Raw genomic sequence first — 14992 nt, forward strand, 5'->3', positions numbered from 1 at the left:
GGGATGCAACTGCACAGGAAAGGAAGGCAAAGAGAGCTGTGAACAACTGACTGCAGAGAACCCCACTAAGGGAAGCTTCTCTGAACTTCATGCAGGAGGGAGGCTGGTTAACTCGGGGGGCTGGTGTTGAGCACCCCCAACAACTAATGACTCCAACAGGAGCTACAGGTACTCAGTACCTATGGAAATCAGGCCAGTTGCTCAAAGACCTAAACAGACTTAGAGGTCTAACTTTGGGTACCCAGTTTTGGATGTTCTGGCCTAGCAATATTGTAATATCTCAGGCCCCTGCTACACTTTATATGTATAACTGGTTAACTGTGCAATAAATTTAGACTGGCCACACATGCAAAGTAAGACCGGCCACAAGTGCAAAGTGTGATCACATAATTAGCTGGTTCACTGTATAATTAATGTAGACCAGCCACACATGCACAGTAATTATCATATGATAAAAATGTCTATCCAGCTATAAAAAGAGCTAATCCACTATAAAGTTAGAACTTGAAAACGCGTAACGACTCAATAGCTGGTTTCCATCCAGCTTTAACTTGAACGTGTAGCAGGGCCTCAGTTTCATGGGGAGGCCTCTCCATAATATTGTCATGCAGCTGTGCAAACAGCATGCCTGTCTGACTAGACACTGCATACACTTTCATACATGATATGAATGAAAAACAGGGCCAATTTTCTTCCATCTGTTCCACTGTTTACCCATTAGAGAATTTCCACAGGAGACTGCGTAAGCAGCAGCCTGGGAGAGCAAGCAGTGGCAGGGGGAGAAGCCAGAGGTTACACAGGACGTATGAGAGAGAGTAGGAAGCATCTTGTCAAAGACTGGGGCCTCTCTCCCTAAGATACTGAATGCCAGAGGGGTAAATTGTGGTCCAGTGTGGCTTTGGAGCATAAGGTGACAGTTGCACCTACTGGCGCATCTTCCACAAGGCCAGGAAGCTTTCTGCTCCCCCGGTTTAAATAACCATATAGCTTATTAGATGAGCCTGTAATTAATTAGTAGGCATTGCTGCATCATATCATGTAAATCAGTGCCGCCACACACACTGGAGGCATTAATTATGGTCTAATGTACTGCATAATACAAGGGACCTTGTATTGTGCATTGTAAACACAGGGCTCTGATACCAATATTTTATCCAGGTGCTGGCTGAAAAATTGTTAATAAGAAGAGCCTCCAAGCATCCAAGGCTTGCCTACCTCTTGGGGGATTTAGTCTACAGTATTTACTGGGAATGACGTTTATTGCCTAGAAAATGTAAAAATGAGTTTGGTGCAGGTGTCCGAAGCACTCTTCGAGGACCTTGCAAAGAGATTCTTTATGGCACTTAATTAAATTGTGTATTCCAAAGATGATTAATTGTACTTATAACAACCCTCTTCAGAGGCAAAACACCACATTAGCCTTAAATGAAATCACTTGACTATAACTATGCAATACCCGAGTTTTGTGTGCATTTCCATTAGGAGAGAAATGTCCTGTATTCTATGCAGCAAGGCAAAGACAATGTGTGTGGGGGGGGGCACAGTGTGGAGGGGAAGGATTCGCCCCCACCCCCAGATTTTTGCACTGATAGTGAGGTGTTGGGGCAAGGGGCTGCAACCATGCAAGAGCCAGTGCTCAGCAGCAGTGAGGGTGGTGGTGGCAGCGTGCAATTGTGCCCCCCGTCAACACTTATACATCATCTATGCAGCAAGGTGACTGAAAAGCAACAATGTCCTCATTCCCCCCACCCCTCCGTACAATTTGCTTGATTTTTCAAGAGCAATTCTGAACTAATTTTGTAAAACGATATATGCTAAATAGCTATGAACACCAAGCATGACACTTTGAGACTTAAACAAGAGAGTGGGTAGATATTCAGCCCAGTTCCCCTTTGTTCCACTTCCATTTTTCTGCTTCTCTTATTCTTTTTTTAATTGTCAAGAATTTTGTCATTTTTTATACTTCAGTATGAAGACCACAATACAAAAAGCAAACAAAAGAATCAAGATGATCAACTTGAAATTACAGATGATGATATACATCACAGAATTAGCACCCATGCTCCAAAACCATTTTAATAACCTTGTTATAGTACTTTACAACCAATGTTAGGGGAGAGATGAAAGGCCAAGTAGAGATAAGGAAGAGTGAAAGCAGAGGGAAGAAAGGGGGAGAAAGGGAAGTGTGGGAGGACTGGATGTGTTTCTTTAGCCAATGTTTCTATATGCAGAGCCCAAATACTTTCAAAAGTCTGTTACTGACCCCTGAGCCAGAAGGTGGCTGCTAAGTTGAACTACTATTGTTCTGCTCTGTGCAATGATTTCTTCTCTGGCTTTGTAAGATCATTTGCTTCGTTACCATGGCTGCTCTCAAAAATGATGAGTGATGTACTGGACTCGAGGAAGAGGTCAGTTTTCTTCTTTATAAACATCTTGAAATGAGACTAAAAGCTGCAAGGTATTAAATTTCTTTCTCATGTTTTTTGCCTGATGTGCTAAGAGTCAATTGAAGGCTCCTTTATGCCAACTATAGTATTTAATAGCCCCTGTGAAAGTGGCTCCCTTCAATTAGGGAAAATCTCAGTCCATTAATTTTATGGTCAAGGGAGAAAAATGCATCACAGCTCTGTGAGATGCATGAGCCTCTGCCCCTCAGGCGGTCCTAAATCCTTTACTGTGGATTCCAGTGTTTTCGTGGACCTGGTTGGTTGTTAAACTCACAGGACAAAGCTCTATCTACTAAATCCTTTCCTAATACATGAGATACTTCTGCATTAAACAAACTGCTTGTAAAAATGCCATGCTGACTTTGCTTGTCCCATGAGGCATCAACTTCCTTAGTTTCATGGGAGTGTTAAATCTTCTAGGATGCTGATAGATGCCGGGGATAAAAAACAAATCCAAAAAATGTGCTTTACCGGAAGCAGCAGCATGTTAGTTCGACCCAGTGCTGCAGTGTCTGTATGGATTGGGTGCTTTAGTGGGGCTTTTTGGCGCTTTTATCTAAAGCTTATTCAATCAGCTACTAGATAAAAGTGCCAAAAAAAGCCCCACTAAAGTGCCTGATCTATACAGACATTGGGCAAGCTGGGTCCAACTAATGCCTCTTCTGGGCATGCACTGGGCTTGGTGCGGTAGCGCACTGAGTTTAAAGGAAAGTGTTTTGTTTTTAAACATCTGTAAGCAGCCCTAGTGCTTCAGGGATGATCAGTTTTAGAGCCACAGCAATGCAATTTAGGCACTGGCATATTACAAAGGGGGTTATATGTAGACAGGAGAAAGAGCTTAAGGTGCACATCTATTTTCCAGCCATCTGTTTCCCTTGCAGAAGCCTCTGGGAGAGTGGAGGGACAAGGGGTTCCAGACAGCTAAAGTAAATAGCTTGATTACCTCACACAAAGCACACCAGGGGCCAGACATGGCCAGACTATGGAGGTATGTGTGGAAAGAGGGAGATAAGGCCTTGGTAAGGATATACCCCCTGGCTAGAGACAGACATTCAAAAAGCCTGAGCCTGAATTGATTCAATCTTTGCAGGTTAGTCTAACCTGGCTAGGCAAAACTGGCTTGTAACCACACAGACATCCCCTTCGGACTGAAAAAATTCAGGCACATGCCTGCAGTGGCTAGAAGCTGGGTGATGCTAGAGCAGCCCTCCCTTCCTTTCCACAATGCTGAGCTGAGGGGGGCATGGCTAGGCCCTGGAAAGAACGCTCTTATTAGGGCGGGTTCCTCCCTCCCGCCCTCCCAGCAGCCCAGCAGGTGGCTTGTAACCACACAGACATCCCCTTCGGACTGAAAAAATTCAGGCACATGCCTGCAGTGGCTAGAAGCTGGGTGATGCTAGAGCAGCCCTCCCTTCCTTTCCACAATGCTGAGCTGAGGGGGGCATGGCTAGGCCCTGGAAAGAACGCTCTTATTAGGGCGGGTTCCTCCCTCCCGCCCTCCCAGCAGCCCAGCAGGGAATGTTTATCACCCCTAACTCAGTGTTTATCAACCCATTAAAAAATAAAGCCTCTCCCCATTAGTTCATGCTCTTCTTAAACAGCTTTCCCAAGGAAGGACATTAAGCTTTCTGTTGATTAGCTCCAAAAAGCCTGTCTGCTTTTATCATCTCCCACAGCATGGACTGTAGCCAGCATGTGGTCTGCTAGTTAATGCTGAGGTGTCTGTGTAAGGCAGAGGCACAGGGGGAATAATCCCTGTTTAGCAGGGAGAAGTCAGGCAGGTGCCTGCAGTCTCTGCCGGAGTGAATTTAACAACATACTAACATTTATGTACTTGACAATATGCAGGACCAACGCTGTCTGTGTCCAAGCACTGAAGACGAGATGTTTAACTAACTATGGACCTGAAGAAGTAGGGACAGCAGGCAGCTTATTGCCACTGTGTAGGATCCCCTTGCAGAAAAATCTTTGAATAGCATAAAAAATTGTACAAAGAGCAGCCTCATGTGGGATGCATCCCTAAAAAGAAGGCATGATCAGTCGGTGTTTATATTCCATAATATCCATGCAGCCTTCAGGTGACTAGATTAGGCTTTGAGCAGGTTGCATGGTCTCAACAGGGCTCTGGATCAGGTATCCTCTGCATAGGTTCCTGTATTAGAGTTCCCATGTGGAGGTAATTATTAGGGCTGTACGAAACAGCTGTGTTTCGATTTGGTTTCTGATTCAGCCATTTTGGAGGACAGTGATTCACTTCGGTATTTCGGATTGCTGTCCTGTTTCATTTTGGCTGAATCTGTTTCGGAGCCTTCGGAGACCCAATCTCCTCTGAATCTGTTTCGAATGGGCTGCAAGGGAAGCTTTGCATAGCCCTATCCAACCGGGCACAGCTTGGGGCTGGGGGCTGCAGAGCCCCAGCCAGGAGCAGGATGGGGCCATGGGTGGCTTGTTCAGGGAGGGGGAGGGCCGCTGCCCCCCGTGCAGGCAAGGAGACCCCCCGCACGGATCTCTGATCCCTGTCACACTGGGTCGCGGGTCAGGGAAGCAGCACAGAGCGGCGAGCAAGCCTGCTGGTCCCTGCCACACGACTCGGTTCCACAGGGAACAGAGATCTATGCCAGGGGTCTCCTTGCTGCCGCTGCCCACCCTGCACTGCCCCTCCAATGTGGGGCCGTGCAGAGCAGGCTGTGGTGACGAAGAGACCCTGGCACAGACCTCTGCTCCCTGCAGAGCCAGGTCATGCAACAGGGATTGACCAGCCCCCGGTTTGGTTCCCCAGCTCTCTAATCATTTCCCCCAGCTCTTCCCAGGGTGGGAGGGAGACGGATCTGCGTGCCAGGTTTCAGCAGGCTGCCGCTGCAGGCTGGAGCCAGTGGCAGCACTGCAGTCTTCCCGGCGCTTGGCACGAGCTACACCAAACAGCTGCCACTGGCCCCAGCTTGCAGCAGCAGTCTGCTGAAACCCCGCACATAGATCGGGGGCCCACACTCCCTGGGAAGAGCTGGGGAAATTATTAGAGAGCTGAGAAATCGAACTGGGAGCTAGATGTCAATATCAAAGCAGTCCTTCTCCGCTCTTTCCCCTCCCTCTTCTTAGTTTTTGTTTCCCTGCAAGCCCCGCTCCAAAACTCCCAAATTCTCTGAAACATTTCCAAAACGTTTTGGAGCCTTCCGATTCATTTTAGAGCTGTTTCGGAGCCTTCCGTTTCGTTTCGGATTTGGTGTTTCAGGCACCGAAACGGCCCGAAACACCTCTGAAATGAAATGGCTCCTGAAATTTCACATAGCCCTAGTAATCATCCACTGGAGTTTCCACTGCTTCATCTTAGCTGAGGGCAGCTGCAAGGAGAATTCAGTATGAGACTCCATTGTTTGGAGTGTGGTGCCTATAGGATTTAATTGTGAGGGGGTCTCTACAGTTACCTTTCTGAGCAGCGAGTACCTTCTCATTGTCCTTAGTCCTGGGATGTGGGGAAAGGAGGGAGAGAAACAGTCTCCTCTTCTGGATTTGCAGATCATAGGGGAGCTTCCTCTTGTTGCTGACCCCAGTTGGCATCAGCACAATTTAAAGTTCATGTCTTTTGGCCTGGGAGGGAGAAACAAGGTACCCAGCAACGGAAGGAGTTGCATGTTCCTGGATTTCTCTGGAGCAGTCAGGAGTTTTTGGCAGGTGAACCATCTCAAGGGATGGTAGCGGCACATACTAGTGGTAAGCAGAGGATACAAAGCAGCATCTTTTTCTTACTGGGGGTATTTGTTGTTCTAGATTCCTAAGCTGTGGAAAAAACTGTAGCGTGGACAGAAATGAGTGCTACATGTCTTAATCCTTTTGCTGCCTTTATAACAAGTAGCACAACAAGCACTGGCATGTATTATTTGCCTTCATAGTCACTGTAACACACATTGATGTCTGCTAGAGCTAATACGTTTGATCTAGCAATTGCTAAGAAAGAAAGAGATGTTTGAGAAGGAACCAGCTTTTGAGCCATTTTAATTATCATCATCAAGCTTTTATTCATATTTTTTTTAAAAGCCCGCAGTGATTAAACTGTTTAAAACAAGTAGAAAAGTGAATATGCTTACCCACTGAATTCTTCTAATTAATAAACCTCCAAGGCAACAGTTTTGACACACTACAAATGTAAAAGAAATAAGAAATCATCTCAACCAAATGTGCACATCCACCTTACCTTGATTTCAGGGATCATTATCCTTTTTTCTGGATTTTTATCCAGCATCTTGAGAATCAAGTCCTTGAGCTCTTCACATGTTTGTGGCCTGATTAAAGAAAATACCAACTTATGGTTAGAAAAGTAACTAATGAACAAGTCATATGTAGGCCTTTTACTACCAATCTGTTTACTTGTTTACCTTACAGATAAAGAGACTTTCCCTCTAAAACTGTGAGCCCTGCACACCCAACTTAGTAAGTGAAAGTCAAGTTGGATTCTTTCCTTCATATGCATCATAGTTCTTACTAATGATTCTGCACATTTTGCCCATAGTTACACCAATATAACTTACAAAGGCAAGGCAGAAAGGACACTCAGGTTTAACTGGGGATATCTGACTACTATCAGTTATAGTCATGGATCACTGAAAACAGAATCTGAGATAATGGAATATAACTGGAGGGCCGTGTTTGAACAGGGCAGTAGAAGTGACATATCAGTCACCATTTTGCTTGCAGAATCTTTATTAGCACTAACATGTTGGGAGAAATAAGTTGGTTTGATATTCAAATCCCAGGATAAAATTGCAGTTTGCATTAATTGAAATGTTTCCAAGAGTTCTGATGAAAGCTGCATTTAAATTTAACATTCCTTTGCAAGCAAAACAGATTAGCACTGGGCTGCCAAAACGGCTGAAGAAGCACCAAAAAAAAAGTTGACCAGTTTCACTTTTCAAGTGACTTACTAAACGTTAAAAAATCAACTAAATGCTGACTAGCACCTTTGATTTTTAAGCATGATTTAATAATTTAGCCCCTGATCCTGTAAAACCTTCATTCGTGCAGTCTTGGATCTTACATTTTGCCCTCCAGAATGGATTACCCTCAAAAGCAAAAGCTTGCAGAATTGGTTATATTAATGACACAAGTATAGGCATTTAAAAACAGATGCAATTCCTATTTTGGCAGTGCAATTCAAATAAAATTATATTACAACAGCGTATGATAGTACCACGATAGCCAGTTGAAGGCGTCTATCAGCAGTTCTGTCATAAACAATTTTCAGTGATGCATATGTTTGCTAAGGGCTGGAGCTCAGGAATATACAATTTCATGCCAGGATACTCCTCTCCCCATGGGAATGAATACTGTGCACATGAATGTGAGCAATTAAAAACACTGGTCAGAATCAAGTATAATGCTTCCCCCCACCGTTCTCCCCTACAGGAAAAGGAAATAAACCCAACAATATAAACCTATCAGACTAAGGGGTGTCCTGGTGTGCTAGATGTGGAGCTGCTCTGTATTAAGTTAAGAATGCTGCGTGTAATCCTGATCATTAGGATGTTTGCCAACTGTGTGTGTTGATTTAGTTAAGGGGCTGTCAGAAAAACACCCGGCAGGAAGAGAAACAATGGCTCACAAAAAAACAGCCACCACAACTCTTGCAAGTTGTTAAGAGACAAGGCAAAAAACTGAGGCCCTGGGAATCTGACCTTGATGAGCCCAACCTGATCCGGTCTGGACCTGAAGCGTAATAGCCTAAGAACTCACAGGAACAAGACATCTTTGGCAGGATTAAAAGCCACTCCTCTCAAGAGCAGAAACAATTGTTTGGTGGAATAAACCAAGCTTAAACTGCTGTACCTTTGAGTACATCTACATAGGAAGCTCCTACATGGTGACAGAAGCCTCCTGTCTGCCAGCTGAGTTGTGCTACCTGCTCTGGGTGCAACAAGGTTTCTGCCATTGTCTAGCAGCTAGCAGAGGGCGTCTGTAGACACTCCCACGGCTTTAGTGGTCCCTTCAGCAGCCGGCACTTTCCCAGGGAGCACTTTGTACTTGGCTGACACAGCTGCAGCAGCAGAGCTGCTAGAGATGTATGGAAATGCATGCACTCTGGTGGCTGGGCACAACTTCTGCTGGCAGAACCGGGTAGTTGTAGATGAGGCCTGAGATATGGTGACTCACTGGGTGTTGGCAAAGGGTCAGCCTTGCCTCAGTTGCTATCAGGGATGGCAAGCCTTCCATAAGAGATATGTTCCTTCTCCAAACAAACAATGTTTTGGTTTTAAGAAGGGTGCCTAGTCCCTCTGTCTCGCTGAGCATAGGCTCCTAAATGGAGGAAATGCAGGTGAGGTGAGAAAAGAGGATGCACAGGTTATACCAACAGGTCTAAGATGGGAGGGAGACTGTCCATTTTCTGAATTCCACCTGGGAAGCAGCAAAGGCTTGGAAACCTGAGGGACTACATTTCCTGGGATGGGAAGAAGCCATCAAGAGGCAGCTGGCTCTGTAACTGGCAGTCAGCAACTGCACAAACAGGCTGCTCTGACAGCGTGAAGGGGTTTTATGTGAGCACTGCCCCTTCCCAACAACATGAATTTTAAAAGAGCCTTAGTATAAATATGATCAGACCCAAACACCGAGAAAGGCAGGATCAACTTTAGAGCACTGCCATTTTCTAACCTACCGGCTCAAGGAAATTTTAGGTGGTGAGCAAAAAAGAGAAGAATGATGATTCTTTTATAACAAGAGCCGAGATATAAGAGAGACTCCCAATGAAAAACTCAGTCAACTCTAGGTAAGTTACTGTTCAGTATTAAATTGAACTAGGCAGCTAATGAAAGAGAGTACAAGGAATGCAAGATGTCCGTGAATGCTGTATTCTTTATATTGATCCTGAACAAAATGCCCAATCTTTATAACAGCATTTCCACATGCTATGTCAAAAGAGATCTGTGCAGGTCCAGGAGGCAGTACATGTGGCAAAGAGTGAACCAACCGCCTTCCAAGAGTCTAGGACATGCACGTTCATGTAAGCATGAACAAACATATTTGCCTCAGAAACTATTTTTCCATTGTGAAAGTATTCAGGTTGTATTTGTACCTCATGTTTTCCTCGGCTAATAAATGTTCCCTAATTGACCAGAGTTAGAAGTATGTAGAACATGGCTCTCTCTCTCTGTCTTCGGTATATTCAATGTTGTCAACCCCAACCAAGGATCAAAGCTGTCAAATAATCATGAAATTCACATAAAAATTGGATTTTTAAAAATAACTTTCAAATTGCCTTTCAGATATTTGGGATTCATATTTCCTAGCATTTTTTCATTATCTGGAAATTTGGAAACTTGCTTAAAAAAAACAAGACAAAACAAAATTGAGAGTCTCATGTATTTCTATGATTCTAGGAACTGGGTCTAGCAGAAAAACATCAGGTATCGTGAAGTTCATCATAAAACTTTTAGAGTTAGCAACACTACACACTACCTTCATAGCTCAACAACAGGTCAGGAAAAGATGGACTGAACTTTAGACCCCCTATCAGGATCAGACACATAATCATCCTTGCTCTCAAATTTCTAGGCTTGAAATCCTTACTAATTTGCTTTTTAGTCATCTATCAACATCATTATCACTGTTTGCAACTTATTCCTAGGCATGCTTCCTATTAAACCTGGTTTCTTAAGTAGCTAGCATGATGAGCAAGACTTTAGCTGCATGATTCCAGCATTTACTCCAGCTCTCCAGCTTAAGGGGAGCAGAAATACAGGAGCACAATCAGTTACGTTTCTTATTTAGTGCTTGAAGAAGTACACAGTGACTTTGCACAGACCCGCTGTCAACAGGCATCTGTGCCTTTTGTAACCATGGCAAAATAAATGGAATCCAAAATACATAGGTGCTAGTTCTGTGGGAGGTCTGGGCTGGAATCAGTCCAATGAGTTCTTGCTTAATGCATCTCTCGCTCTCTCACCGACTCTATCAAATAAATGGATTTAATTTAGACAGCAATCAACACACAGTAACTTTCTCTGCTTCTCAGTGACATAATGAGCAGCATGGCTTTTTTTAGGTTGGGAGAACAGGTCGCCAAGAAGTCAAAATAAATCATGCAGCAAGTTATTGCTGAAGGAGACGTTTAAATGAAGAAAAGGTTTCTTAGCACAACCCAGTTAGCCCATTAAATGTTAATAACTTATTGCAGAGACAGATGGGAACAGTCACTTGTAAGCTGACTGCTAACCCAAATATATGATGGCTGACTGTGACGGGCAAACTGCCCAGGACCTGAGAGAGCAGAGAGAGAAATGCCAGGGAAACATAAACAACTTTTTTTTTTGCCGCAGTGCTATTCAAACTAACTTCCCTCCACATCATGCAGGAACAGCTTATGAAACTGCAACCTTGACTGAACAATCCTCATGATGTCTGCAGTGCTCCTAATGATAGGGGCCAGTTTCTCAGAACTACTCGGTAACCACATCTGTGGACAGATTTCCAGAATAAGTCAGCTATCCTATATGTACATGAACAAGTGGCCAGATACTTAAAGAAGCTAAGCATATCAGGGGCTGAGCTCTTCTGAGAGGTGGGGGGTGCTCAGCCTATTACAGGATGCGGCTGGTAATGTATTAGAAATGATTGACATCATGCATGACTCTTAGTTGGCAACATTTTGGCCTGCTTGACTGCCCAGTGCTATAGCAAGGCCTATTTCATTAGAGTTTTCAATTCCCCTGTGTTCGTTAAGTCATGACATTTTATTTCTAGATTTTGATTAGAATGAGGGATTAATTAATGCAAGTAGGTCAAAATTTCTCTGCCCAAGCTTGGCACGGAGTTGGAAAAAATCTGAAAGCAAATGCAGGAATTAATGAACGCTAACAGAGATCAGGAGCTGGTGAAACACAGAAGACTGGCAGAATGTTTTATGTGTAGGGCTTTCTTTACATTACAGATGGAGCCATTTGCGTGGAACCAGGCTCGGATGGGCCCCTTTGGCACAGCTATGGTAAGTGGGGATCACTGGGTCCACATAACAGCCTGTCTCCTTGCAACAACTCTATTTCAGTTGGCTTGACAGGTTCCAACCTCCTGCATGGCTCAATTATGGCCCCCTCTACATGTGCAGGTAAAGGCACGATAGGATCTAACACACAATCCATACAATCATGCTTTCTGCCATGCCACAAGTGCATGGCATGAGCTGTGACTGTGGGATCCAGCATAAGATCCTATTGCACCTTACTGCTGGTGCAAGGAGAGCCTGGGATCTCCATCCCAAGCTCCCCCTGCACCAGCAAATAGGGGACCCCATCTCAGCTGTGCCCCATACAGCCAGGACTGCAAGTCCTGCAGCCGACAGCTCACAATCCTGGCTGTATGTGGGGCACAGCCAAGACTGCGGATCCCGGCAGCTCTAGGACTGTGATCTCCCAGCCATGGAGAACCTGGGAGGCACCCCGTGGCTGCTATGATCTCCCAGCCACAGGGTACGTGGAGCACTTCCATGTCTGGGAGATAACAGCTGACACGATCTTCCAGCTGCAGGGGTTCAGCATGCAGCCTGGGGGTTGGGAGATTACAGCTACGCCCAGCCTCCATGGGAGAGAGGAGTATCCTGACATGAAATTGTATATTCCTGAGCTCCAGCTCTGAGCAAACATATGCATCACTGAAAATTGTTTATGACAGAACTGCTGATAGAGGCCTTCAACTGGCTATCATGGTACTATCATATGCTGTTGTAATATAATTTTATTTCAATTGCACTGCCAAAATAGGAATTGCATCTATTTTTAAATGTCTATACTTGTGTCATTAATAATACGAGTTCTGCAAGCTTTTGCTTTTGAGAGTAATTCATTCTGGAAGGCAAAATGTAAGATCCCAGACTGCATGAATGAAGGTTTTACAGGATCAGGGGCTAAATTATTAAATCATGCTTAAAAATCAAAGGTGCTAGTCACCATTTAGTTGATTTTTTAACATTTTATAAGTCACTTGGAAAGTGAAACTGGTCAACTTTTTTTTGTGCTTCTTCATTGTTGTTTTTTTGCTCTGTGGGACCCTGAACCCCGCAGCTGTTGGGTGCTGTGAGTCCCTTCAGGTGTGGGACTCCCAGCCCCAGCTGGACATGGTGCACCCCTGTGGCTGGGAGCCTGGTCAGCTGATGAGGCCCCAACCACAGGGAAGACCCTGCTATATGTGCAAATTAAAGCTGGATAGCACCCACTCATAAGAGGCAGATTGCAATTCATTGGGGTCCTGAGCCCGCACCTCCCCATTGCCCATGCCCTGCCCGCACCTGGCCGGCACAGCAGAAGCAGCAGCCGGAGCAGGCCGTGTTGCCCCTCAGGACCGGGACAAGAGCTGCTGCAGCCGCTCCTGCCCGCAGGTCTGTGCTGGAGCTGGAGGCAGAGCCCAGGACCAGCCACACAGGACCCTGCACAACACTGCACTGCGGCCAGGTGGTGCTGGGTATGCAGAGCCACTGCCTGCCGGGTGTGTGTGGTGTGGCCTGAGCTCTGGGGGGGTGGGCAGCTATACATTATCATTAGCATTGATACTTTCCATGGAAGTGGGGGAACCTGTGTAATAGTCTCAGTAACTAGTGGCAGCAGTAGAACATTAAAGGGGTTTTTCATGCGAGGCATTAACTTTGACATATCTTCCTGACTAGGCACATGGGGCCTGATGTCTTTCCTGGTATGCTAGTGGTGGAGTCATTCATAGCCTGCTTAAAATGTGAATGCAACATGTGTGAACAATATTAGCAGAATCAGAATGGAAGCATGTTTCACACAACTCGTACAAGTGAAAGGCAATGGAAAACCAAACTCCTCCCTGGGAACTGAGGAAACTGGCTAACCAGACTGCACAGTAATGATTCTCACCTAGGGGGCTGTGGCACTGTGGGGTGCCTTGAGATCCTTTTGAGAGAGCTGCAGGGTGCTGCTCAATATTAGCACTGCTAGGTGTGTAAACACCTACACATGGTTCACAAGATAAACCCAGAGATTTCAAATTGGAATCCGTAGCGTCAAACATTTGGACCTGTTCTCTTTCCGAGTTCATTGCAACAGAAGAATTGCTCTATTAATTTTCCATAGCCAAAATGCAAGTGCCAGCTCCTAGCTTTCATTTTCCAAGGGGTGCCTTGAGCCTAATGGGGGTGTTTTGAATCTAGAATGGTTGATAATCACTACTGTATAGGCATGGTTGTGGCCTCTCTACTGATTACCAGAGTGTGAGCATCCAGCCTTTGACAATGGGCGCCCTTTCAGATGTCTCTAGCTGAGACCTAACCGAGGCACCTGAAATCACCAGTCATTTTTAAAATATTTTGACATACGTTGGAACCAAGGAAGAATCCTGCTCATGAGCAGTGCTGAAACAGGGCACACCCACAGGTCAGTCACGTGTTCATCAGGTCACATGTAGGACAAAGCACATGTTGGGGAATCAACCTTGTTAAAACCTAGCTGCAGAGTTCATAAAAAACCCCCACCTTGTGGGTGGGCCTTCTAAAGGGACGCTTTCCAGAGGGCACCAAGTTCTTTAACAACTTCGTTTAAAGCTTTGAGGGATCAACTAACTCTGCAACCCCATTCTCACTTTCAATTTAAATCCTCTTGACAGGCACTTCTTTGGGAATTGCATCTGGCCTGCAAGAGAAGGTAGCAATCCATTTTTACCTAGGAGTGCTCTGTTCAAAATCAGCTACGCCAGGTTTGTTAGGACATGTTTATAGTGAAGTCACAGAAGTAGAGGTACCCAAGCTGGCTTGGTACCAGTCACAGCATAACATGAGCCAATTTACCCTGCTGAGGCAGGGGAAAATTGCAACTGCAGAGCAAAGCTACCCTGACTCACTCATGTTGTACTTATATTACCACCAAGCTTTCTTTGGGGGAGCTCGCTTTCATGGTCAGACCACAGCAGTTATATTTGGGGGTGGTTATGGACTCAAGAAATCCAGTGATGGTACTGATATGAATAATTGCCCATGTGAGCAAGGGACCTTAAACTGATCCATAGGTAGCTAAATAAAATTTGCATTAATCCAGGTGTGTCCTAGAGGAAGCAGAGGACAATCTAGTCAACAGTGAGTTATCAGTTATTATGATTATTGCACCATCTTGTCATGAAGTGCTAGGCATTGTCCACACACACACACACACACACACACACACACACAAAAGAGAGGAACTCCACATAGAGTTACATTTTAAATATACAGCAAGAGGAAACAGATGGAGAAAGACAGATGGAAGTACCAGGGAACAACAAGACAGTACTGGTCAGCTTGACAGGGAGCTGTCTCTGCTCATCAGGGCCAAGTTTCTTGTAGCTGTTACAAGAAGGAAGAATTAAGAAGAGACCTAAAGGAGGAAAACTTGATTTTGCAGATGTTCACAGTGAGCTGTTCCCAAGCCTGAAGGGCAGCATGAGCAAAGCATGAAAGTGCCTCTTTGAAAATCTAACAAGTGATGGAAGCGGGTGTGTCTGCCTGATCAGGATGGAAAGCAGCATATCAACTGCAAATGAGAAGTGAGAGGTAGGACGGGTTTAGGGTTATGAAGGAC

General features: G+C 45.1%; 1 protein-coding gene across 1 annotated transcript in view; it reads right to left on the reverse strand.

Moving 5' to 3' along the window:
* CAMKK1 (calcium/calmodulin dependent protein kinase kinase 1) overlaps window positions 1-14992 on the reverse strand; it is a 213547-nt gene that overhangs the window by 23182 nt on the left and 175373 nt on the right. Inside the window, exons 14-15 of the mRNA XM_006029150.3 lie at window positions 6626-6724; window positions 1-9 (exon numbers count right to left, since the gene is read on the reverse strand). The exon at window positions 1-9 is cut by the window's left edge and continues 106 nt beyond it. Coding sequence (XP_006029212.2) covers window positions 1-9; window positions 6626-6724 — 108 coding nt within the window. The remainder of the gene's footprint in view (window positions 10-6625; window positions 6725-14992) is intronic.

The sequence above is a fragment of the Alligator sinensis genome, unplaced genomic scaffold (assembly GCF_000455745.1).
Source record: "Alligator sinensis unplaced genomic scaffold, ASM45574v1 scaffold419_1, whole genome shotgun sequence".
Taxonomy (NCBI): Eukaryota; Metazoa; Chordata; order Crocodylia; family Alligatoridae; genus Alligator; species Alligator sinensis.